Source organism: Podarcis cretensis, assembly GCF_951804945.1.
Source record: "Podarcis cretensis genome assembly, chromosome: 18".
Lineage (NCBI taxonomy): Eukaryota > Metazoa > Chordata > Lepidosauria > Squamata > Lacertidae > Podarcis > Podarcis cretensis.
In genome coordinates, this window is record NC_137188.1 from 12,328,355 (window position 1) to 12,354,856 (window position 26,502).

Genomic DNA, 26,502 nt, shown 5'->3' on the forward strand with positions numbered 1-26,502 from the left:
TATTTATTATTTATTAATTTATTATTATTATTATTATTATTATTATTATTATTATTATTATTACATTTGTGTACCGCCCTATACCTGCTGGTCTCAGGGCAGTCAACAACATAAAATCACAATATTAAAACACAAAATACAGGAGGAGGAGGAGGAAGCCCTCTGTAGAACTTCAGAGGTAACTTCTGTAACTGTAATTGTAACTTCACTTGTTGTTTATTTCCTTGACTTCTGATGGGAGGGCATTCTACAGGGAGGGTGCCACCACCAAGAAGCCCCTCTGCTTGGTTCCCTGTAACCTCACTTCTCGCAGGGAGGGAACCTCCAGAAGACCCTCAGAGACCTAGAAGACCTACACAGGTATCCCTGAAGGAGCGTCTCCACCCCCATCATTCTGCCCGGACACTGAGGTCCAGCTCCGAGGGCCTTCTGGCGGTTCCCTCCCTGCGAGAAGCGAGGTTACAGGGAACCAGGCAGAGGGCCTTCTTGGTGGTGGCACCCGCCCCGTGGAACACCCTTCCATCAGATGTCAGAAGACATCTGAAGGCAGCCCTGTTTAGGGAAGTTTTTAATGTTTGGTGTTTTATCATATTTTTACTACTCTGTTGGGAGCCGCCCCGAGTGGCTGGGGAAACCCAGCCAGATGGGCGGGTTATTAATAAATAAATTATTATTATTATTATTATTATTATTATTATTATTATTATTCCCACAGAGACTCACGTCATGGCCTGATAGATGGACTCCACTCCATATCTCATAGCAAACTCGTCCACAATCTCCTGGGCAGTTTCGTCGAAGTACACTTTCCACGCGTCGTCGCCCTTCGCCTCGGGTATCTTCACCACGCCATTGTTTTGGATGTCCGTCACGAAATGGAAGAGGTTCTAACGAGACATTGAGAGAGGCGTGTGTGTGTGTGTGTAGGGGGTGTTAAAATTAAAACAGAAAAGTCATCTACCTATGGCGGAGGCTGTACTACAAACAGTCCTACTTATAAACACCACCTCAAACTCCTCAGAAAATTCCATCAACGGTGCCTCTGAAAATTTTTACACATCACTTGGGAAGACAGGCGAACTAATACAGTATCAGTGTTCTGGAAGAAGCAAAGATCAGCAGTGTCGAAGCAACATCAACTTCGTTGGACTGGTCATGTTGTGCGGATGCCTGATGATCGTCTTCCAAAGCATCTGCTCTATTCAGAACTTAAAAACGGAAAGTGTAATGCTGGTGGTCAACAAAAGAGGTTCAAAGACTCTCTCAAGGCAAATCTTTAAAAATGTAGTATAAACGCCGACAACTGGGAAACACTGGCCTGCGAGTGCTCCAGCTGGAAAACAGCCTTTGCCAAAGGTGTCGTGGGCTTTGAAGACACTCGAACTCAGGACGCAAGGGAGAAACATGCCAAGAGGAAGGCACGCTTGGCAAACTCTCACTGGGATCAACTCCTGCCCGGAAACCAATGTCCCCACTGTGGAAGTGTAATGGTTCTAGGGGTTGCTTGTGCGTAAGTGGCCCCCACTCTTGGCTTGGTTGCCTGGTTGAACCCTTTCTGTCTGGACAGCCCTTCACTGCGTGGCTGTCTCAGTCGCTGGCAGAATCCGTCAGTGGGCGTTTTTTGAATCTCTTCCAGCAAAGAAGTTCTTTGACGCCAAGTCTCCTCCTACTCTCCCTGCGCGGAAGTCTTTTGCGCAGGGAGGGCGTGGGCAACGGAGGACCCGTGCTCTCCCTGCTGGTTTCTGGCGAAGAGTCTTGGAGCCTCCTCTCCAAATCCCCTCTCTGCCCCCCTTCTCCACTGGTGTTACGCTGATTTCCTTTCCCAGCAGCTGGGCTGCCTCTCTCCCTACTGGGACCCTCTCCAGCATCGCTCTGGAGCCTTCCCTCCGCCTCCAGCTCTGATGGCAGTTCCCTGACAGGAAGGACGTGTGGATTCAGAATTGGCCTCCTCAGCCACTTACAGACTCACTGCTAAAACCATGTTTATGGAAGACAATCTTACTCGGCTACGAGGGATCGCCGAAGAAGACGACGACCAGAAACAGTATACAGTGGTACCTCGGGTTAAGTACTTAATTCATTCCGGAGGTCTGTTCTTAACCTGAAGCACCACTTTAGCTAATGGGGTCTCCCGCTGCCGCCACGCCACCGTTGCACGATTTCTGTTCTCATCCTGAAGCTAAGTTCTTAACCCGAGGTACTATTTCTGGGTTAGCGGAGTCTGTAACCTGAAGCGTCTGTAACCTGAAGCGTATGTAAGCCGAGGTACCACCGTATAGCGATGGCAGCTGAAGCTTGCAATATTACCCAGTTTAATGGGTTGTCACACGTCCAGATTTTCCCAGACGTTTCAGCGATTTTTCGGCCGGACACTGTTTCCGACGGCCAAAGAGAAACACCAGCCCTTTCTTCTGAACTAATTCAGGACCCACTTCCAGGGAGGGGAAGGTTTTTCTGCACTTTGGGCCCAGGGAAGGACAACACACACACACCCCTGGCAGATCAGAGAGGGCCTGTGCAAAGCCCTGGTTCCTAGCAACATGGGTCTGGGTCTGTCCCAGAACAGCAAGGGCCTCAAGGCCTTGTGTACCCTACTTACCTCATGTAGGCAGGTATATTGCACATGATACGGCGCCACTTTCTCCTCGCCTTTGATCTCCACGCTGATGTGCAGGCGGATCGCCCCAGAGACGGCCGATTTGTCCGTCCGCTTATCTGAAACAGTCCAGGGGAGAATTTGGTAGCAGGCATCGTGTTTGGAGAAAGGTCAGTTATGTTGTGCAGGTGTGCAGAGAACAAGTTGCCTGATAATGATGGCTTTCAGGCAAAATTTCTACGATCTCTGCTGCAGGTACCCAACTGTGTCCCCAACCCCATACTTCTGTTAGAAGCTGGTGAATGCCCAATTTCAACTAAAGCATGGTGGGCTGCCCTAAAACATTGGCTCAGGATTTCAGGGTTTGATCTAGGGAAGGGTTTGTACCAACGCCTGACCAATGAGGAATTTGTCACCAAATGGCAGAAAACCATGGCTAAAAAAGTCACCTCTATTGGTCTGTCACCCCCCCAATTGTATTACCTGGGTTATTACCTGGGTTACAGACTCATTGTTAAAACCGTGTTTATGGGAGACAATCTTACTCGGGTATGAGTGATCGCCAAAGAAGAAAGAAGAAAGAAGGAAGAAAAGAAAGAAGGAAGAAGGAAGAAGATGAAGAGGAAGAAGGAGAAGAGGAAGAAGGAGAAGAGGAAGAGGAAGAAGGAGAAGAGGAAGAAGGAGAAGAAGACGACGAAGAGGAAGAAGAAGAAGAGGAAGAGGAAGAGGAAGAGGAAGAAGAAGAGGAAGAAGAGAAAGAAGAAGAAGGAGAAGAGGAAGAAGAAGAAGAAGAAAAAGAGGAGGAGGAAGAAGAGGAAGAGGAAGAGGAAGAGGAAGATAGTTCAACAACCTCTGCAGGACCACAGGTTTTCCCATCGCTGCTCTAGAGCTTAACTTGTGCCCAGCTTGGACTCTGCAACTGCCTCAGGCCCACTCAGATGGTTGGACAACCCCCAGGGTGTTGGGACTCAACAGTTCAGGTGACTGCCCCTGCCGCCTTCACAATCGCTTACCCAAATTGTACCAGACGTCCATCTCCCCGCTCAACGTCCGCACCTCGATGATTGTCTGGCCCAGAAAGTCGTCGGATTCCCTCTTAAAGCGCTGCTTCACCCTAGACTTGATGTCGTCATCTTCGTCCCAGACACGCACCTTGATTCGATCGGAGGAGTTATGGCATTCACTGTTGTTGCGGGAGAAGAAGGCAATGTCACGAACGAGAGCTGTTCGAGATCCTCAGCTCGCAGGGCTACGGTTCCCAGAGTTCCCCCCGCAAAACTTATTCTCTGAGGAGATCACGACGGGGTGTGTGGTTCTTCCCCACACCTCCATGGCTTTACCCCCCACAAGAACCCTGCGAGGTAAAGGTAAAGGGACCCCTGACCATTAGGTCCAGTCGTGGCCGACTCTGGGGTTGCGGCGCTCATCTCGCTTTATTGGCCGAGGGAGCCGGTGTACAGCTTCTGGGTCATGTGGCCAGCAGGACCAAGCCGCTTCTGGCGAACCAGAGCAGCGCACGGTGTGGGAATATGGTCATTTGTCCATAAGAGCATGGGCAAAAGTTCATTATTGCAAGGATGATTTCATAGCAGAAAGCATTGCTTGGAAGCATGATCAACACGTGGACAGCTCATGCCATCCGATGATTGGTCTACGTAGCATAGCCTGATCAAATACGTGGTCTGGTGTGAGAACATGAGACTAATGTATTGTATTGTCTTTTATCTGCTGACTGAGGCAAACCTCTCTCCTTGAATTTGTATCTTTTCGTGGACACACAATAAAGGCTGTGCTCCAGCAGCTTCTAAAGAGAGCTGCGGCCAGACTTCTTCAACCCATCTTGGCGTGAGACTGATTATTTACAGATGGCGAGCGGGTTCTCGTCAGCACGGAAACACCGTTTACCTTCCCACCGGAGCGGTACCTGTTGATCTACTTGCACTTTGACGTGCTTTCGAACTGCTAGGTTGGCAGGAGCAGGGACCGGGCAACAGGAGCTCACCCCGTCATTGCGGGGATTCGAACCGCCGACCTTCTGATCGACAAGGCCTAGGCTCTGTGGTTTAACCCACAGCGCCACCCGCGTCCCTAACCCTGTGAGGTAGGTCAGGCTAAAGGACAGTGCCTGCCCCAAGACTGCCCAGTGAGCTTTGTGGCCAAGTGAAGATTTGAACCCTGGTCTCCAGGTGCTAGGCTGATACTCTAACCACTTTGCCAAACTGGGTGACAGGTTCATCTCTTGCTGCATCTAACTGAGCGGTCCTCAAACTTCCCCTGACCGCTAGAGCTCTTGAAAATTGCTGACAGTCTCAGTGGACCACCTAGATGTTGTCCGGATCTTCACTGAATTTTCTGTTGCTTCTTTTATTTCTTATATTGCATTACATCCTGCATGCCATAGAAGCCCAACCAATTTGAATTGTAAGCGTGGGCTCCTTGAATGAAGCCCATGGACCCGCCGGCAGTCTACGGACCACAGTTTGGGAACCCCAGATTTGATAAATGCTAGAGACGAAGACTCTTGAAGCTACAAACATGAGTTTGACCAAACTGCGGGAGGCAGTGGAAGACAGGAGTGCCTGGCGTGCTCTGGTCCAGGGGGTCATGAAGAGGCGGACACGACTAAACGACTAAACAACAACAACAACAAGAGACGAAGACCCCGGGATATCAACTCACAAGTGGAAGTTTTCCTCCCAGATCGGGTTCAGGTTGCCGTAGATGGTTTTGGTCCTCTTTTTCGTCTTCCCGACCTGGACGGTGACGTACGGGTCGCTGGACCCAGTCTTGTCCTTTGCCTGAAGCCCTTGCGCGCAAACCACTGGTCGAGCGATCCCATGCACAGCCAAGTGCCGTTTCGATGGGTTTCATGCGCACCCACGGCGGGGGGCGACCCCCCAAAAACAGCCACAAAACACAAAGAGAGAAAAATGAGGGTGGAAATAAGAATAATAATTTATTATTTATACCCTACCCATCTGGCTGAGTTTCCCTAGCCACTCTGGGCGGCTCCCAATCAAGTGTTAAAAACAGTACAGCGTTAAATATTAAAAACATCCCTGAACAGGGCTGCCTTCAGATGTCTTTTAAAGATAGGATAGCTGCTTATTTCCTTCATATCTGAAGGGAGGGTGTTCCACAGGGTGGGTGCCATGACCAAGAAGGCCCTCTGCTTGGTTACCTGTAACCTCACTTCTCGCAATGAGGGAACCGCCAGAAGGCCCTTGGCACTGGATCTCAGTGTCCGGGCTGGACAATGGAGGTGGAGACGCTCCTTCAGGGATACTGGACCGAGGCCGTTTAGGGCTTTGAAGGTCAGCACCAACACTTTGAATTGTGCTCGGAAATGTACTGGGAGCCAATGCCAATCTCTCAGGACCGGTGTTATGTGGTCTCCACTCCGAGTCACCAGTCTAGCTGCCGCGTTCTGGATTAGTTGCAGTTTCCGGGTCACCTTCAAAGGCAGCCCCACAGAGAGCGCATGGCAGTAGTGCAAGCGGGAGATAACCAGAGCATGCACCACTCTGGCCAGACAGTCCATGGGCAGGGAGGGTCTCATCCTGCGTACCAGATGGAGCTGCCCTGGACAAAGAATTAACCTGCGCCTCCATGGACAGCTGTGAGTCCAAAATGAATCCCAGGCTGCGCAGTTAGTGAGGGGCAGGCCAAGGACCCAACATCACCTGCTCGCTCAGTTAGGGGGCAGAGACAAAAGAGCTTGCATCCCTATTTGTAGGTGATGGGACTGGGAAGGACATTGCTAGATTTACGTATAAGCTAAACAAGCTACAGCTTAGGGCCCCACTTTCTTGTCCCCACTGTGGAAGGACGTGTGGATCCAGAATTGGCCTCCACAATCGCTTACGGACTAACTGTTAAGACCGTGTTCATGGAAAACAATCTTACTCGTATCTACAGAACTGCCTCTCCTGGTCTGTCCCGCAGAGGACCTTAAGGTCCATGAATAACCTTAAGGTCCTGGGCCCTAAGGAAGTCAGACTATCCTCCACCAGGGCCAGGGCCTTCTCAGTGATGGCTCCGACCTGGTGGAATGCTCTGTCCCATGAGACCAGGGCCCTGCAGGATTTAACTTCCTTCCGCAGGGCCTGTAAGACAGAGCTATTCCGCCTGGCCTTTAATTTGAATTCAGCCTGATCTTTTATTCCCCTTCTCTTCCCTCTCCTTTTATGATGATCACCCGCTCTGAGACCCCACAGCTAATTCTCCCCTGGCCTCCTCGCTGGCCCAAGTAGGACCAATTCAGCCAGCTAGCCCTGGGGATTATCTAATTGGTTTTTGAATTTTATTGTTATTTATGTTTTCATACAGTATTTTATGCTGCTTTTATAATTACCGTATTTTTTGCTCTATAAGACTCACTTTTTCCCTCCTAAAAAGTAAGGGGAAATGTGTGTGCGTCTTATGGAGCGAATGCAGGCTGCGCAGCTATCCCAGAAGCCAGAACAGCAAGAGGGATTGCTGCTTTCGCTGCGCAGCGATCCCTCTTGCTGTTCTGGCATCTGAGATTCAGAATATTTTTTTTCTTGTTTTCCTCCTCCAAAAATTAGGTGCATCTTGTGGTCTGGTGCATCTTATGGAGCAAAAAATACGGTAAGTGTTTTGAAGTGTTTAAAATTTGTTGTTAGCTGCCCTGAGCCCGGTTTTTGCACCTGGAAGTGCGGGGTATAATAAAAAAAATATTATTATAATAATAATATTAATGGGCTACAAGGGATACCAAAGAAGATTTCTCTATGCTCATCTGGCTCTCTGTGTTTGCGCATATCTACATGCCTGTCTCTATAAACGGCCACTGGCTTGACGTACCTGTGATGCTAATCTTGGCTGACCACTTTGAGGTCCCATCCAGAACACTCTGCTTCACAGCTTTCATCTGCTGGGTGTGAGTGGTCTTGGAGACGGCAAAGATCTCCTGGATCAGCTCAAAGATCTCAGGCTTATTGCGTTCCCGGATCTTCATACGATCTTTCAGCACCATGATGATATTCTGCGTGCGGTCCTCAGCCCCGTGCTTGGAACTTTTCTCAGCCGCCCCTGGACAGAGAGAGAGAGAGATTTGCCGTGGGTGAGTTACCACCGCCGTCACTGCAATGCATTCTGATAATTCCACGCATTAGGGAACCTGTTCTACATTTCGTAGAAGCGGGTTAAACCACAGAGCCTAGGGCTTGCCCATCAGAAGTTCGGCAGTTCAAAACCCCGCAATGATGGGCTGAGCTCCCGTTGCTCTGTCCCTGCTCCTGCCAACCTAGCAGTTCGAAAGCACGCCAAAGTGCAAATAGATAAATAGGCACCGCTCCGGCGGGAAGGTAAACGGCGTTTCTGTGCGCTGCTCTGGTTCGCCAGAAGCGGCTTAGTCCTGCTGGCCACGTGACCCGGAAGCTGTACGCCGGCTCCCTCAGCCAGTAAAGTGAGGTGAGCGCCGCAACCCCAGAGTCGGTCATGACTGGACCTAATGGTCAGGGGTCCCTTTACCTTTATTTATCTACTTGTGCCGGCGTGCTTTCGAACTGCTCGGTTGGCAGGAGCTGGGACTGAGCAACAGGAGCTCACCCTGTCGCGAGGATTTGAACCGCCAACCTTCTGATCGACACCCATCTAGATAAACCATTGGCCTAATCTAGGACAGTGTTTCCCAACCTTGGGTCTCCAGCTGTTTTCAGACTACAGTTCCCATCATCCCTGACCACTAGTCTTGCTAGCTAGGAATGATGGGAGTTGTAGTCCCAAAACAGCTGGAGACCCATGGTTGGGAAACACTGATCTAGGAGACTCTTGTTATGATCTTTTAATAATAATAATAATAATAATAATAATAATAATAATAATAATACATCGATGGCAATAAAAAACCAAGACATCGTATTATTTTTATTGGCAGATTGCCTTTGCTAACTGTGGTGAGAAGCTGCAGATTTTGGAAATGCAGGTTGTGTATTTTGTTGCTCTCAGTTCAGACAGAACTCTACAGCCTCCGAACCCAAGACAAACCCAAGCGAACAAGACACCCCCTCCTCACTTTGCAAGCAGTCGGCGTTGAGCAGGTCTTGACACTTCTCGTGGCACTTGACTCCGCATTCTGTACACCGCATGCCTTGGCGTGCAATGCCCCAGAGCAGACCCTCGCACTCGTAACAGTAGGTGGGTGTTGTGGCGGTCCACACCTCGAAGTTGTGGGGGGTTGTGCAAGAGATGGGGTAGATTAAGGCTTGGAGGGTCTTCTTGTAAACATGGTTTTTCTGGAGGGAGACAACGAAAAACACACGATCGGGATCTGGCTCTATGACACTCTCTCGACTCTTTATAAAACAACGGAAATGGTTTAGTGAATACAGTCGTACCTCGGATCTCAAACTCCTTGGCTCCCGAACAAATTGGATCCCGGACGATTGAAACTCGGAAATGAGTGTTCCAGTTTTTGAATGATTTTTGGAAGCCAAACATCCGGCGTAGCTTCCAATTGGCTGCTCCTGCAGCCAATTGGAAGCCGCACCTTGGTTTTCAAACTGTTCCGGGAGTTGAACGGACTCCAGGAACGCATTCTGTTCGAGAACCAAGGTACGACTGTATTTTCAAACAAACTGTAAACAGATAAGAACATTGGCAGGTTCGTTGTAATAACCTTCAGTTTCATAAGAGTATATATTTAAAGCAGACGAATAAATGAATAAATTAAGTTAATTTGGAATACGCAGAAAATATTGAAAATAAATCTAAGGAACTGCAGAAAGAGGGGGAAGGAAGTCAAGTTTTGGAATGTTAAAATGACTGTAAAATTATTGAAATGTATAAACCTGAAAATCTCTCTCTCTTTCTCTCTCTCTCTATATATATAGTGTACCCCAACACAAGTTACCTGATCAGACAAGGTATGACAGAGGCAATACTAGAGAAATCTTTGCTAGCCCCTTTTAAGCCTTCAGGGGACTCCAGTCCTTTGCTTAGACAACATCTGTTGTAGCTCAGCCAGCAAAATTCACTGGGAGCTGTCCAGAGTGCTGACTTAGCTTGCCAAGCCTTCAGGAGACTCTGCTAAACAGATCAGCCAGCAGTGTCCTGTTAGAGTTCAGTCCTAAGCAAACTGAGGTCTCCCCAGAGGGGGAGAATGACACCCCTCCCAAGCAGATCTCCAAACTGCCAGTGACCCTGAAGAGCTGTTGGATCTTGGCATCTCTGCTCTGCGTTGGCCACCTGAGATCCCAGCTGGCTCTCAGACACCCCTTTCCCTACTGAGATCAGAGCTGATGGTCACCAGGAAGGACCTTCAGGGCTGATGCTGTAGCGTCTGGCTAGCAATGCATGAGGCTACATGCAGGAAGCATATTTGACCACATCATGGCAGCTAGGAAAGGGGTAGAGCCTGACATGACTAAAGTCTTTGAGGGCAGAAACTGGAAAGTGCTGGAAGATTCTAGAAGGTTTACTTCAGCTGTAAATATTGTTTTGGCTATCTCAAGGTCACGCTGAACCAGGAGAGAGAAATCCCTGTGCTCAGCAACCTGCTCTCTCTCTCTCACACACACACACTTTTGTTTGTACCTCGTGCGTCTGAAGTTTTTGTAGCAAGCCTTTGCTTTTTAGTAAAAAATAATAATATCATTTTGGAACTTTTGACTCTGCGTGGTCTTTTTTCATTTACTGCAAGACGCTGTCCGTCAGAGTCCCCTTCTCCCATACAAGCTCCCTGTCTGAACTGTTTCACTGCTGAAGCAACATCTCCCTTATAACTCCCAGCACTACGGATATGGAGCTGTCCATGGTCCTGAACTTTCATGCCTTGCTCGGACTGGAAGACGCACTGCTTATTGCTTCCACATCCCCTGTGGGGTCCCAGTGTAGCTTTATTAGACTATACTGATTGGTGGGGTCTGTGTTGCTCCTGAGAGGGAGAAAGGAAGTCAAATGATGCTGAGGTTGATTCAGAGAAAGAGTTTATTCTGCTCTCCGGATAGCAGAAGGCACTTGTGTGGTCAGTTCACAGCAAGTCCAAAGAAATGAGAAATTTCATGCAGTATATATATATCCTCCAGGCACCCTCTTCCCCCCCTTCCCCAGGAATCCAGCCACGTCAGCTTATGCACGTAAGTTGACATCCATGACCATAAACAGATATTCCTGTTCTGGTACTCTTGACCATAACAGGTTGTTCCTGTTCCTATACTCTTATCTTGGGGCAGGAGGTCACCAACTCTGAGAACACTCCTGGCACCATTCCCGGGTCTCTTGTCAGACCTGACAAGGTCTGTGCATCTTTTGTGGTCAGGATGTAAGCTAAGACCCAGACGTGCCATCCCTGCTCCACGGAACTGGCAAGGCCATCCATTGCCGTCACGGACTGATAAAGGAGAGGGCTTTGAGCACTTGTTTATACAGCCGGCTTTCTGTTTATACATTGACTCAAGAGCTCAAGTTAATGCATTTTAGAAATGCTCCCTGCACAGAAACCCATTCCTTCACCAGGACAAGTTCTCCTAACACAAAAGAACCACCCAAGAACATATATGTATATATAAAAAAGGAGGAACTGGGACACTTACTAGCTCTTCGTTGTTTAAAGTGCTTGATGCGAGTGCTGATGTGATACCAGCTTTCCTGGACTGGACCAAGGACTGTTGGAAGGAACCATAAAAGGAGAAGCATGTCAAGAACGCCGTGCGGAAAAACAGCAACAGAAGTTAAGGTAGACGGTTTCCTGCATTCAAGGGGTCTTCACCTAGGCATGGGATGGGGTGTGTGATTAGGATGCGTGTGTGGCCCTCCAGCATGGCTGAAACCACATTCCCCATGTGGCTGTGAAATCATGTCTGCTGGCACCAATGTAACAAGCTGGGAAGGAACTACTGGAGTTTCCCCCTGCCTCCAGAAGTGATTCATAAACTCATCAACATCAAAACTATTTATAATCAAGTGGTGTTGGGGAGTTTGGCCATCACTGTTCTCATTTGGGAGACAGATTTGCGAGCCCTGAGCAAGAAAGAGAAATAAATAAGGAGACAAAGACTCACCATAGCCTGCAAAGGCGTGTTGGTCAACGGTTGAGCAACAAAGGAAGAAATGAGATGTTGTTAGGAGGACTCAGACAACCAGGTATATATATATATTTATACATAAAAGACCAAGCTTGTCCCCGTGACAATTTCATTCTGCATTCGTAAGCAGCAGAATTCCCTGTCACCCACTGTGACGGCCTGGGATTCAGACTCGGACGCTGAACCTGAGGGATCCCAGCCTGCACAGGAGTCCCTGCCTCCAGAACCAGCTGAGCCGGGGCTAGGGCCTGAGCCTGAAGGGTCCTCACCTGTGCTGGATCCTCAGGTGAGTCTGCTCTGGCTCCTGAGGTGATGGAGGACCCATTGCCTGCAGGTGCTCCACTCTCAGCCCCATCAGAGGAAGCTGAGGTTGCCTCTGGGTCCGGGAACCCTCCAGCCTCTCCTGAGCTGCAGAGGCTCAGGGCAGAGAGGCAGAGGGAACCCTGCAGGAGGAGTGCTCGCCTCCAGGCCAGGAGAGGCAAGTCACTTGTGGATTGGGGCTGCCCTATGCCTCGGGGCAGATAAAAGCCGGCCAGCCCCAGTCCCAAGTTGTGGGAGCAACATTGTTGGTTGCTAGTTCCTGCCTGAATCCTGTCCTGCTTTTCTGCCGGAGCTCCTGACCTGCCCTGGCTCCCTGCTTGCAAGCCTGTTCCTGACTTCACCCAACTCCCTGCCCTGCACCCAGCTTCAGCTACTACGGACTGCCTCCACGTTGCACCTTTGACCATGGACCGGACTTGGACCTCACCTCTTGGGTAACCCACAGAACCAGCACACCCACTACCTTAACATTTGTTATTCTAAATCAGGGCTGGATCACATTCTTCAGCCCGCAGGGGCCTCATTCCATCATGGGCTAACTTCCGGGGGCTGCATGCCAGCAGTGGGCGGGGCCACAGGGAAAGGGGTGTGGCCAAAGTGAGCCGCCCCAAAGGCGTGACTCTTACCTTTGCCCAGTAGGCTAGATCGCAGCCATGTCAAAGTCAGTGACTTGGGGTGGTCTGGCAAGACGGGCTGCTGCCTGGGGGCCAGATCTATAGGTCTGAGTGTCTGGGTTCAGTCTATGACCCGCAAGGTTCTCCACCCATCTTGTAAAACAGGGTGGCAGTCAACTACACAGGTGGAATTGGACCCTATTCCTTTTCAACGAGGCTAGAAAAACTAAATAGGTAAAGGGAAAGGGACCCCTGACCATTAGGTCCAGTCGTGGCCGACTCTGGGGTTGCGGCGCTCATCTCGCTTTATTGACTGAGGGAGCCGGCGTACAGCTTCCGGGTCATGTGGCCAGCAGGACTAAGCCGCTTCTGGCGAACCAGAGCAGTGCACGGAAACGCCGTTTACCTTCCCGCCGGAGCGGTACCTATTTATCTACTTGCACTTTGAGGTGCTTTCGAACTGCTAGGTTGGCAGGAGCACGGACCGAGCAACGGGAGCTCACCCTGTCATTGTGGGGATTCGAACCGCCGACCTTCTGATCGGCAAGCCCTAGGCTCTGTGGTTTAACCCACAGCGCCACCCGCGTCCCTAGAAAAACTAAATACAAACATGATATTTTGGGTCTCTTTTGTTAACCACCCACAAGTCACCTCTCGCTCAATCTCTTCCCCCCTCAACCGCACAGGCAAATGTCTTCACACGTACCAGATTTTTCAGGCGATGGTTTGGGGAAACGGGCACAAACCCCAGCCCCTACCCGCCTCGATAACCCCCCCCCCAAACAGGTAAGACGGAGGCATCAGCTTTCCCAACTTCAGCAGTCGGGGTTTACACAGGAGGAAAGACACAAAATAAACAGTGGGGAAAGGCAGGCAGAGATACGGAGGATAGTCAAAGCTAGACATTGCGAGAAGGGAGCAAGAAAGCAGAGAGGTGAAGGACAGGAGCTGGGCAAGAGAGCACGAAATGTTGGAATTTCTGGCCATGGCAAAGCTGTACCCAACAAGGATTCATTTTGCGATGCCCACCAGGGGGATTGCGGTTTATTTAAAATAAAATGAATGAAGGCACCAAGATATAATAATAATAATTAATAATAATTTATTATTTATACCCTGCCCATCTGGCTGGGCTTCCCCAGCCACTCTGGGTGGCTTCCAAAAAAATATTAAAATACTGTAATACATCAAACACTAAAAGCTTCCCTAAACACGGCTGCCTTCAGATGTCTTCTAAAAGTCTGGTAGTTGTTGTTCTCTTTGACATCTGGTGGGAGGGCGTTCCACAGGGAGGGTGCCACCACCGAGAAGGCCCTCTGTCTGGTTCCCTGTAACTTGGCTTCTCGCAATGAGGGAACTGCCAGAAGGCCTTCGGTGCTGGACCTCAGTGTCCGGGTAGAACGATGGGAGTGGATACGCTCCTTCAGATATACTGGACCAAGGCCGTTTAGGGCTTTAAAGGTCAGCACCAACACACTGAATTGTGCTCGGAAACGTCCTGGGAGCCAATGTAGGTCTTTCAAGACCGGTGTTATGTGGTCTCCACTCCCAGTCCCCAGTCTGGCTGCCGTATTCTGGATTAGTTGCAGTTTCCGGGTCACCTTCAAAGGTAGCCTCACGGAGAGTGCATGGCTGTAGTCCAAGCGGGAAATGTTCCTCTTGCCCTCTTATTTGGTCACCTTAAGTCATAGCCAAGTAGCCATGGAAACTGTGGCTCCCTGAAAGGTTGGGTAATCTCTCCCAATTTTGGTACTCACAAAATGCTACAATTCCTCAAGGTTTCTTGGCTAAGCTGAGCATAGCTTCTGATGCAGTAGTCTTGGGAACTGTAGTTCCAGGCCTCTCTAATGCAGGGTTCATATTACTGGGGCAAAACTATAGTTCCTACATTCCCTCGATCCAACACCAATGAAGGAGCCCAGGAGACCTGTTCTATGGTGCTCAGGAGATTATAGTTTCCCAGGGTTCCTTGAGCAGTGTTCCCCAACCTTGGGTCTCCAGCTGTTTTTGGACTGCAATTCCCATCATCCCTGACCACTGGTCTTGTTAGCAAGGGATGATGGGAGTTGTAGTCCAAAAACAGCTGGAGACCCAAGGTTGGGGAACACTGCTTGACTGTAGTTTGTTAACGCTGCTCAGAGCTTCCAGTTAAGGAACCGTGGGAACTGCTGTTGATCTCTGTCTAACACTGAGAGGTCAACGCAGACACAGTTCCAAAGTTTCCTTGGCTGCAAAGGAGTTTAAGAGGCGGGAAAGACCCTTGTACGTTCAGCAACTGTATACAGTGGTACCTTGGTTCTCAAACGCCTTGGTCCTCAAACAACTTGGAACCCAAACTCTGCAAACCCGGAAGTAAGTGTACCAGTTTGCGAACTCTTTTCGGAAGCCGAACGCGCTCTGTTTTGAGTGCCACACGTCCGATTTGATTGTTATGCTGAGTTCTGTCTGTTTTTGCTATTTATTTTGCCTTTTCCTTTTTGCCGCTCTTTTTCATTTTCTTGTTGTGACGGTGTAGAACCCAGTTCAGCTACTGATCAATTGATTGTGTGACTGCATCACATTGTTTATTGCTTTTCTTTTCTGGATCAGTGGTCTAGTTAGATAGTAAAATTCATGTTAAATTGCTGTTTTAAAGGTAAAGGTAAAGGGACCCCTGACCATTAGGTCCAGTCGTGGTCGACTCTGGGGTTGCGGCGCTCATCTCGCTTTATTTGGCCAGCAGGACTTTGGTCATGTGGCCAGCAGGACTAAGCCGCTTCTGGCGAACCAGAGCAGCACACGGAAACGCCATTTACCTTCCCGCTGGAGCGGTACCTATTTATCTACTTGCACTTTGATGTGCTTTCGAACTGCTAGGTGGGCAGGAGCTGGGACCGAGCAACGGGAGCTCACCCCTTTGTGGGGATTCGAACCGCCAACCTTCTGAGTCTTAGGCTCTGTGGTTTAACCCACAGTGCCACCCGCGCCCCTAAATTGGTGTTTTAGGGGTTGTTTTTAAAAGTCTGGAATGGATTAATCCATTTTGCACTCCTTTCTATGGGAAAGCACGCCTTTTATTTTGGAACACTTTGTTTTGGGAACGGACTTCCGGAATGGATTAAGTTTGAGAACCAAGGTACCACTGTAGAAGAGTGAACTTTTGCCATGAAAAAATCATGCCTAGCCACACATCTCATAGCTTAACACAGCCCTTCCCTGACTTGTTCCCTCAATATGTTGTTGGGCTACAGCTGGAATTGACGAGAAGCTAATGAAAGGAGGTGGTCTCCTGATGGCTGGAACCCTCTCCACAGCCTTTGGAATGCAGCACAGAGATGTTGTTGGGCTGTCAGCTCCCACCATGGGAGTTGGGAGTCCAGAAACACATGGAGGACATGATTTTGGCCACCTCCGGTCCATGCGGACTGCCGCCAGGTCTTTAACGGAAGAAGCTGGGCATTGAACATGGGACCTTAGCATGCACAACACTGGTGCTCTGCCCACTGAGCTATGGCTCCTGGGAGCCCACCTAGAGTTGTCAACAAAGGCAAGCATGCACAGGTAAGGTTTGAGGTAGACAATGCCAACCGCAGCATTGAAAAGGGGGCGCCTTTATTTACACAACGACGGAGGGCTATCCCTCGGGAGGGAGAGAAGGGTTGGGTGAGCCAGGGCATGTGTTGGAAGGGAAGGAAAAGGAGGAAATTCAGACGCAGGAAGACAGGCTGATGTTCCTCATTGGACTAGGGTTCCGTCCGGCTTCTGTTAAAGCGACGGCGCCGTATGAAAATACAAGACAACCGATCCCGAAGCCTCTTGTAAGCTCACTGATTTGGCAAGCCTGGCAACTTGGAGGGGAGATCTCCAGAGTCTCTGTTCCCCCGCCCTGTTAGGTGTGGTCAATGCTGTGTGGGATGTAATCCACTGGGAGCAGTCAACTACAACATTCCTTGTTTTCCTAGAGTGGACATGCAAGGGGATGTTTGGTCCAGCCGGTCAAAACTTCCTGTTCCTCCTGGCTGGAGCATCCTTCCTTTTGCATGTGATAGAAGGCGGGCGTGACCTTACCTGTCAATAATAATAATAATAACTTATTATCTATACCCTGACCATCCGGCTGGGTTTCCCCAGCCACTCTGGGTGGCTTCCAACAGAATATTAAAACACAATAACTTGTTAAACATTAAAAGCTTCCCTAAACAGGGCTGCCTTCAGATGTCTTCTAAAAGTCCAGCTCCCACCTGTGTGGGATGTAATCCACTGGGAGCAGTCAAGTACAACATTCCTTGTAACGCTAGAGAAGACATGCAAGGGAATGTTTGGTCCAGCCAGTCGAAACTTCCTGTTTCCTCCTGGCTGGAGCATCCTTCCTTTTGCATGTGACAGAAGGTGGGCGTGACCTCACCTGTCCAGGTAACAAAAGGACGAGTCACACAGCACTCTCTCTCTTTTTGACATCCTTCTTCGTTTGACCAGCTTTCAGCTAGGACTGCTCTGCTAGCTCTCAGTTAGCAGAGGCACTGGGACTATTCCCCCATATGGGGTAGACCCCCATGTATATATTTGTAACTAAGTCTGCCTTCGGGAATCCAACTGTGAACTGATGTGAGTAAAGTTCTTCTACTGACTTTGAGTAAGATTGTGGCGTCTTTATTCTTTTAAGAGGTATCCAAGGGTACTTGCCAGGAACGTACAATTCAATCCGAGACAGAGTGAATTGTATAATAGTGAAAGGCTTACACGAGCCTGCAACCAGCCATCTGCTATGCATGTAAAAAGGGGGTGTAAACTCTGCTAAGTAAAGCTAGCGCAAGTTAGGAAGGATATGAATAAACAATATATCCTCTCCTGCCACCCTGAACATTCCTACAGATGCTTAGTGTTAATGTTTAGACTTATTACAAGTTATTTTAAGTTAAAGTCTGCTGCAACTGGATTTCTTATGGACAGCACCAACCCTGAAATTATTGGTTTTGTGACCATTATGCTCATTTGCCTTCAGTAGCGGTAAAGCGCTGCTAGATGAAATACAATTGCATCTGGTCTACTCTGGAAGAAATCCTGCAATGTGTTTAAGTTTTTACTCTGCTTAACGATACAGTGGAACCTTGGTTCTCAAACGGCTTAGTTGTCGAACAAATCGGCTCCCGAACGCTGCAAACTCGGAAGTAAGTGTTCCGGTTTGTGAATGTTTTTTCGGAAGCCAAACGTCAGCTTCCGAATGAGCGCAGGAAGCTCCCACAACCAATCGGAAGCCGCGCTTGGTTTTCGAATGGTTTCGGGAGCCGAACGGACTTAAGTTCGAGAACCAAGGCACATTACTCTGGATCAATACTGAGTAGGATTCCATGACCAAATTTGCCAATGTATACGCATTTTGCGAGCAATCTCCCCTACATAATACTTCTCTTTATGCTTCTCTCGGTGTGCACATGTGTGTACACACATGCACAAACAGGCATGTGTGTCCCCAGCCAACACGGGAACCCCAAATCTCCCCAGACCAGGCTTGCACCAGATTGGTGACGCTTCCAAGAGAGCTTGCCGGATGCGGGTGATGGGGGACCCATACGATGCTCTCGCTTTAACCACCTCGTTCCTCACCAGGTCGCTGATGACTAGTGGGAGTGATTTGCATCCAGGTCTAATGTCAGGCATGCTGTCTATGCAGCGCAGAAACTTGACCGCCGCTCCCCTGGGGGACGGAAGCAGCCCAAAAAAAGGTCCCAGAGAAGAAAGGGGGAAGAGAGGGGGTGGAAACAGAAACAAGAATGAGCTATATTAGCGAAGCGAAGCGAAGGCGAACTCAGCAAGGTGTGTGCTGCAGAAGAGTCGAGATAATGGAGGACAAGGCCTTCAACCCTGTCAGACAGTTCCAATTTCTTCTTCTTGTTGTTGTTGTTTTTATTAAAGATTTTGTTGATTTACAAAAGTGTGCAATGTCTCTCTCTCGTGTGTCCCCCCCCCCCATGTAACCTTTTTACAAATCATTTTCATTTGTTGAGACATTAGGAAGAAAAGGGGGAAAGAGGCAGCGGGGGGGGGGAGAGACGGGGGAGAGTGGGGTTGGGTGGCGATGTTTCTATTTCACTTATTATATGTAGGATTTGGTGGCAGGGTTGCTTGTGCAGCATCTTTGCTGTTCACTTGTGTTCCCTTTGGTGATGAGAGGGGTTGGGGTTGGGGTTGGCCTAGGATGTGGTTGTTCATTTGTGGTTGGCTGTGGTGGTCTTTGTTTTCATGTGTGAGTGGGGTAGGTGGGTGTTTTGGATCAGGTTAGCCAGATTGATTCGTATGCTGTTGTTGGATTTTTGTCGTTGTCTTGTTGGGCTGTGTATGTGACAAAGGGGAGCCATACTGGGGTGTAGGCGTCGTCTTCTATTTGTCCCTGTGTCAGTTTCAGTTTACAGTGGTGCCTCGCAAGACGAAAAACCCGCTAGACGAAAGGGTTTTCCCTTTTGAAGGTGCTTCGCAAGATGAATTTCCCTATGGGCTTGCTTCGCAAGACGAAAATGTCTTGCGCGTTTTTCCGACTTTCCCCCCTTCCCCCCCTTTTTCTAAGCCGCTAAGCCGCTAAAAGCCGCTAAGCTGCTAATAGCGCTAATCCGCTAATAGGGATGCTTCGCAAGACGAAAAAAACCGCTAGACGAAGAGACTCGCGGAATGGATTCTTTTCGTCTTGCAAGGCACCACTGTATTGGTTCATTTTTCTAGTAGGGCTGTTTCCCATACTACTTGGTCCCATTGGTCCATGCTTACTCCTGACAGGTCTCTCAGTGTCTGGTTATGGTGTTTCTGGCTGCTGAAAGTAGGTGGGTTATGAGTGCTTTGTGGTGTAAGTGGGCATTATTGTCTTGGAAGATGTTTAGTAAAACCAATTCTGGGGTGATTTCTAATACTTGCTGGGTTATTTTACTTATTTCTCGTACGGTTGTTGTCCAGAATGGTTGGATTTTGGGGCACTCCCACCACATGTGGAGGTATATGCCACCGCCTTCTTTTTGTTGTGGTGAGGGGGTAGTTTAGCAGTGGCGGAGGGGCAAGGAAACCCTGCAAATCGTTTTCCCGTTGGAAGTTACTATATTTGCAATCAGCCACCGCCGTAGACCTTGCATTAAAGGTAAAGGTAAAGGTACCCCTGCCCGTAGGGGCCAGTCTTGACAGACTCTGGGGTTGTGCGCCCATCTCACTTAAGAGGCCAGGGGCCAGCGCTGTCCGGAGACACTTCCGGGTCACGTGGCCAGCGTGACATCGCTGCTCTGGCGAGCCAGAGCTGCACACGGAAACGCCGTTTACCTTCCCGCTGGTAAGCGGTCCCTATTTATCTACTTGCACCCGGAGGTGCTTTCGAACTGCTAGGTTGGCAGGCGCTGGGACCGAGCAGCGGGAGCGCACCCCGCCGCAGGGATTCGAACCGCCGACCTTTCGATCGGCAAGCCCTAGGCGCTGAGGCTTTAACCCACAGCGCCACCTGCGTCCTTTGCAGACCTTGCATTACATAACAGCTATTATTGGGGGAATAATAATGATTCTCCAACATCAACTTCATTGGACTGGTCATGTTGTGCGGGTGCCTGATTATCGTCTTCCAAAGCAACTGCTCTATACGGAACTTAAGAATGGAAAGCGTAATGCTGGTGGTCAACAAAAGAGATTTAAAGACTCTCACAAGGCAAATCTAAAAAAATGTACTATAAACACCGACAACTGGGAAACACTGGCCTGTGAGCGCTCCAGTTGGAGAACAGCCTTGACCAAAGGTGTCCTGGGCTTTGAAGACACTCAAACTCAGGACGCGAGGGAGAAACGTGCCAAGAGAAAGTCATGCTTGGCAAACCCTCACCGGGATCAACTCCTGCCTGGAAACCAATGTCCCCACTGTGGAAGGACGTGTGGATTCAGAATTGGCCTCCTCAGCCACTTACAGAGTCACTGCTAAAACCCTGTTTTGGAAGACAATCTTACTCGGCTACAAGGGATCACAGAAGAAGAAAAAGAAGAAGAGGGAGGAGGAGGAGGAGGAGAAGGGGAAGAAGGGGAAGAAGAGGAGGAGGAGGAGGAGGAAGAAGAAGAAGAAGAAGAAGGGGAAGAAGGGGAAGAAGAGGAGGAGGAAGAAGGAGGAGGAAGAAGGAGGAGAAGGAGGAGAAGGAGGAGAAGGAGAAGGAGAAGGAGAAGGAGAAGGAGGGGAAGAAGGGGAAGAGGAGAAGAAGGAGAAGAAGAAGAGGTAGAGGAAGAAGAGGAGGAGGAGGAAGAAGTAGTAGTAGAGGAAGAAAGGGAAGAAGGGGAAGAAGAGGAAGAAGAAGAAGAGGAGGAGGAGGAGGAGGAGGAGGAAGAAGAAGAGGAAGAAGAGGAAGAGGAAGAAGGGAAACGAATAAACACTTATCTGTGAGGGGATCTATTCTGGATTTAATCAGAAAATTAGCGATTTACTGCTGAGACTTTCTTAGTATGCTGCTAGATACAACTGAAGGGCAGATCAACTCCTAATCTGATAACTTGATGTTAATATAATGGTGGAGATGGCTTTTGTTTTGAGGGGGGGGAACGACACAATTGTTTCTGGACTTCTCCAAACCTCCTGAGTTGGAGCCTCTTGGTCAACTGTTTGCCAAGTCTGTGGTTGAGAGAAAATTTGAACCCAGGTGTTTCCTGGCCACTAAGTTAGCCCAGGTCTCGGGCTAGGGAAAGGTCAGCACACTCCCAGTGTTAACCCTGGTTGAGAAGAGAGTTGTTGGTTCTGGCCTGGAATGCGGCTCAGTTAAAAGAACTGTCTGCAAGGTATAGCTTTGCCACTCCTTTATCCCGGCTCCAGAGGGGGACACGGCAGAAGTCCAGCGGCGTTTCCAGAGAAGGTGAAGCTAGCAGCTGCCAGAGAGAGAGAGAAAGAGAGAGAGAGAGAGAGAGAAATGGAAATGGGAGGAAAAAAGTTAAGAGAAACCTCACCAAATCGCTAACTAGGGGGATGGGTTTCCTTTTGCGAATATCAGGCATGCTATCAATTATGATGAGCCCGCCGCCCGGTCTGGAAAAAAGACAGAAACAGTCAGCACAGGGCGAGAGGTGAAAGGGAATATTGGGATGGGGAGAGAGAGAAAGAGAGGATAGTGAGGAAAGGAGGGAGAAGTGGGGAGAGGAAAGGGGAGGGGAGAGGAGAGGAGAGGAGAAGAGAGGGGAAGGGGAGAGGAGAGGAGAGGGGAAGGGGAGAGTGGAGGGGAGGAGGAAAGGGGAGGGGAGGAGAGGGTGGGAGGGGAGGGGAGAGGGGGAGGGAGGGGAGGAAGGGGAGGAGAGGAGAAGAGAGGGGAGGGGAGAGGGGGAGGGAGGGGAGGAAGGGGGAGGAGAGGAGGTGAGGGGAGGGAAGAGAGAAGGAAGGGGGAGGGGGGGAGGGGAGAGGAGAGGGGAAGGGGAGAGCGGAGGGGAGGGGAGGAGGAGGGGGAAGGGGAGGAGAGGGGAGGGGAGAGGAGAGGGGGAGGGGAGGAGGAAAGCTGAGGGGAAAGGAGATGGGGAGGGGAGAGGGGGAAAGGAGAGGGGAGAGGAGAGGGGGAGGGGAGGAGGAAAGCTGAGGGGAAAGGAGATGGGGAGGGGAGAGGGGGAAAGGGAAGGGGAGGGGAGAGGAGGGGAGGAAAGGGGAGGGGGAGGGAGGAGGGGGAGGGAGGGGAGGGGAGGGGAGAGGAGAAAAGGGGAGGGGGAAGAGTGGAGGAGGAAAGAGGAGGGAGGGGAAGGGGAGGGGAGGGGAGGGGAAGGGGAGAATTGCTGCGTGCTTAACGGACTCAGAACACCAATTCACATCAAATGTCCATATGCTAACTTCGCTCATTAACAAATATCAAGAGTTATCAGCATTGATCATGATTAAGCATCTTAATTATATATCAAACCATTAGCAATTATTACCTTTATTTGTTATAACCATCCATTGCAACCATCATTCATCGTTTTTCTCTTGCCTGCCCTTTTCCGGGAAGGGCAGATTCCAAAAGCATTAAAATGCAATATTAAAATCAGATTTTTAAACAACAACAGCAACAACAAACAGATTTGCAAATCTTTACATGCATTTGGAGGTGGTTATGGGAAATTAAGGTAGCGGGCACCAGCCACCCAATTAAGAAGATGAGCCAATTTAAGGGTTAAGAAAGGAAGGGAATCTGGGGTCAGAGATGGAGATAAGAGAATTCGGGATCAATCAATCAATCACAGCCACCTGAGACCCATAGAAAGGCATTTTGAATTTGGGCATTCAGAGACAGCAACTCACCCGCCTTTAAACCACAGGGATTTCGATTCTCCGGATCCTTCGCCCCGAGCCTGTGAAATAGAAAGGATCAGTTATTCTCTCTGGTAGGGTCTTGATCCTAGGAGACATTTCTCCGCGCACGCTCCCCCCACCAGAGTTCATTCCTAAACAGGGCTGCCTTCAGATGTCTTCTAAAAGTTAGATAGTTGTTTATTTTCTTGACATCTGACAGGAGGGTGTTCGACAGGGCGGGCGCCACCACCGAGAAGACCCTCTGCCTGGTTCCCTGTAACGTCGCTTCTCGCAGGGAGGGAACCACCAGAAGACCCTCGGAGGTGGACCCTGGTGTCCGGGCTGAACGATGGGGGTGGAGATGCTCCTTCAGGTCTACTGGGCCATTTAGGGCTTTCAAGGTCAGCACCAACACTCTGAATTGTGTTTGAAGAGTCCTGGGAGCCAATGTAGGTCTTTCAGAACTATATGGTCTCAGTGGCTGCTCCCAGTCCCCAGTCTGGCTGCCGCATTCTGGATTAGTTGCAGTTTCCAGGTCACCTTCAAAGGTAGCCCCACGTAGAGTGCATGGCCATAGTCCAAGCGGGAGATAACCAGAGCATGCACCACTCTGGTCAAATAAGTTTGGGAACCTCCGATCTAGAGGGTCGCTACTTCCCCACCCCTGGCCTACAACATTGGCTCCATTCATGAAGAACATCTAGCTTGGTTTTGTCCACACAGATGGGCAGAAGTTCTCAAGGGCTTGATTCTGGAGTATTTCAAAGGTGTCAGAGGCCGAACATGGGACTTGGCACACTGGGAAAAGATGCTCTAACAAGGAGTGATGGCCTCTACCCTACACGCTGTGATAGGAATTTTGAGGTCTTAGATATATGGTAATGTTCATAACTGCACGTACATAGATCAGCACAGGAAGACCGACCTGGAACCATTTTGATTCCTAAACTGAGCAAATGTTTTCTCTGCAAGGTCAAAGTGGAAAAGCCTCCCCGTTGTCTTTTCCTTCACAAATCCTGTCTTAAGGGTATGTCTGTGTTTGAATAGGGTGTGAGCCTGTGACCTGGTCCAGGAACTAAGTAGTTATCACTACAAAAGACTGGCCAGGCTACCCAGGAAATCCAATCAAGTAACCTGCCAGACAGGAGAGAAACAACGACAGGAGAAAAACAACATTCAAATTTTCTGTCTTAGACCGCCTTTTCTGTGATGTAGGTGTGATGAATCTGAGGGGTGGTCTTAGGTTATACCCCTTCTGTGATGTATGTATGATGTTTCTGGGGGTGGTCTTGATCTACAGGGTGGCAATTTCAAAAGTCTTTATAAGGCCTTGTGGGCCATTTTTCTGGGTCCCTCCTCTCTCCTGCGGGTGAGGGGAGCACCCTGTTGCAACAGATCAATAAAGATCAAGCTTACTAGCTGCTTTGCTTCTCAATATTCTCTGCTTGGCCTCTGTTATTTTCTCCTACCAGTAGGGAACCTACATAAGGACTCTATAGGGGCTCTTGGATACCCCATAAGGGAAAAGGGCAATTTTTTTATTTACAACAACGCAGCCTAGGTTTCTAGTCCTCATGGTGCTGGATACAGGTAGGAAGCTGTTTTGGGGAGATATTCAGAGGACCTCTGGTGGTGGCTTGAGGAAACACTTACCTGCAATCCCAGAGGGAGACAGAGATCGACGGAGACACAAAGATGGCGGTGGCTCTGAGCAAACTGAAAAGTGACGGTGCCCCCAAGTGGGGGCAGCTTTGGGGCCAAAAGAAAATGAAGAAGAAAAAGATGGCGGGTGGAGTCTACAAGCAAAACAAAACAAAACAAAAATTATAGGTACGGTCAAAACTCAACAAATGGGGAAGAGGACCAAAGAGGGATGGGAGGAAGGTACAAACTTAAATATGGACACTCTGGTGAGACATGGAATGGAGATGTGAGTGCAGCGCAGGGTGGTCCATTAGGATAAATTGGGGGCACACACACCCAACCTCGCCAGGGACACGGGTGGCACTGTGGGTTATACCACAGAGCCTAGGGCTTGCCGATCAGAAGGTCGGTGGTTCAAATCCCTGCTATAGGGTGAGCTCCCGTTGCTCGGTCCCTGTTCCTGTCAACCTAGCAGTTTGAAAGCATGTCAAAGTGCAAGTAGATAAATAGGTACCACTCCGGAGGGAAGGTAAACGGCGTTTCCGTGTGTTGCTTTGGTTTTCCAGAAGTGGCTTAGAATGCTGGCCACATGAGCTGTACGCCAGCTCCCTCAGCCACTAAAGTGAGAAGAGCACCTCAACCCCAGAGTCGGCCATGACTGGACCTAACTGTCAGAGATACCTTTACCTTTACCGCCCAACCTCAGTCTGCCCTCCGCCAGCCCCCACCTGTGTGGGATGTAATCCACTGGGAGCAGTCAAGTACAACATTCCTTGTAATGCTAGAGAAGACATGCAAGGGAATGTCTGGTCCAGCCAGTCGAAACTTCCTGTTCCTCCTGGCTGGAGCATCCTTCCTTTTGCATGTGACAGAAGGTGGGCGTGACCTCACCTGTCCAGGTAACAAAAGGACGAGTCACGCAGCACACCTCCCTCTTTTTGACTTCCTTCTTCGTTTGACCAGCTTTAAGCTAGGACTGCTCTGCTAGCTCTCAGCTAGCAGAAGCACTGGGTTTATTCCCCCATATGGGGTAGATCCACATGTACATATTTGTAACTAAGTCTGCCTTCAGGAATCCAACTGTGAACTGATGTGAGTAAAGTTCTTCTATTGACTTTGAAGAAGATTGTGGCGCATTTATTCTTTTAAGAGGGATTCAAGGGAACTTACTAGGAACGTACAATTCAATCTGAGACAGACTGAATTGTACAATAGTGAGAGGCTCACACGAGCCTGCGACCAGCCATCTGCTGTGCATGTAAAAGGGGAATGTATCCCCCCATATGGGGTAGATCCACTTGTAAATACTTTGTAACTAAGTCTGCCTTCAGGGATCCATCTATGAACTGAACGTGTGAGTAAACGTCTGACTGAATTGTATAATAGTGAGAGGCTCACACGAGCCTGCGACCAGCTCTCTGTAACTCTGCTAAATAAAGGAACTTGATAGCGCAAGTTAGAAAGGATATGAATAAACAATATATCCTCTCCTGCCACCCTGAACATTCCCACTGTGGTGATCAGGTGGGATTGCTATGAGGAATCATGTCAGATGGGTCAAGCCAAGTCAACGCAACGCTTTCGTTGTGGACACAATGGTTTGCTCCACAACCTGCTTGCCTCCTTACTTACGGGCAAGCCCAGAGGGCGAGCCTGGCTCTAGGAGTTTCCTTCTCTTCCTTAGTCTCATCTTTGCCTTTCCAAAACCCAACAGGAAGGAAGGTGAGGGTGGGTGGTTAGCTGTTGGCTATGGCGCCCCCTACTGTTGACCTCCCTGCCTCGGAAGGTCACCCAGAAGGCAACCTCAGGGTGAACGAAAGGAATCTAAAGCTGTCCCGGACTGCGCCACACGCATAACTAAGAACATTGTAAGAGCCTGCCGGATGAGACCAATGGCCAGCATTCTGTTCTCAGGATTTAATTTATTTAATTCAGAAAAATTAAGCAGGCGTACGCAAATTTGCAGAATATCACAAAATTAAATTCCCAATGCACCGCGCCTCCCATTTCTGTAAGCGAAAACAGCTCAAGTAGGAACTCTCAAATCTGGCG

At 49.4% G+C, this 26,502-nt stretch overlaps 1 protein-coding gene across 2 annotated transcripts in view; it reads right to left on the reverse strand.

Moving 5' to 3' along the window:
- Window positions 1–26,502, reverse strand: part of LOC307206947 (protein unc-13 homolog A) — a 123,658-nt gene that overhangs the window by 58,082 nt on the left and 39,074 nt on the right. The window contains exons 13-21 of one of the 2 annotated variants that reach the window (XM_079960460.1): window positions 22,816–22,865; window positions 21,504–21,582; window positions 11,155–11,226; window positions 8,637–8,856; window positions 7,424–7,651; window positions 5,276–5,417; window positions 3,610–3,779; window positions 2,600–2,715; window positions 724–887 (exon numbers count right to left, since the gene is read on the reverse strand). In XM_079960460.1, the coding sequence (XP_079816586.1) occupies window positions 724–887; window positions 2,600–2,715; window positions 3,610–3,779; window positions 5,276–5,417; window positions 7,424–7,651; window positions 8,637–8,856; window positions 11,155–11,226; window positions 21,504–21,582; window positions 22,816–22,865 (1,241 nt within the window). Of the gene's footprint in view, window positions 1–723; window positions 888–2,599; window positions 2,716–3,609; window positions 3,780–5,275; window positions 5,418–7,423; window positions 7,652–8,636; window positions 8,857–11,154; window positions 11,227–11,622; window positions 11,643–21,503; window positions 21,583–22,815; window positions 22,866–26,502 lie in introns of those variants that run through there. The other variant, XM_079960459.1, reaches the window with a different exon arrangement.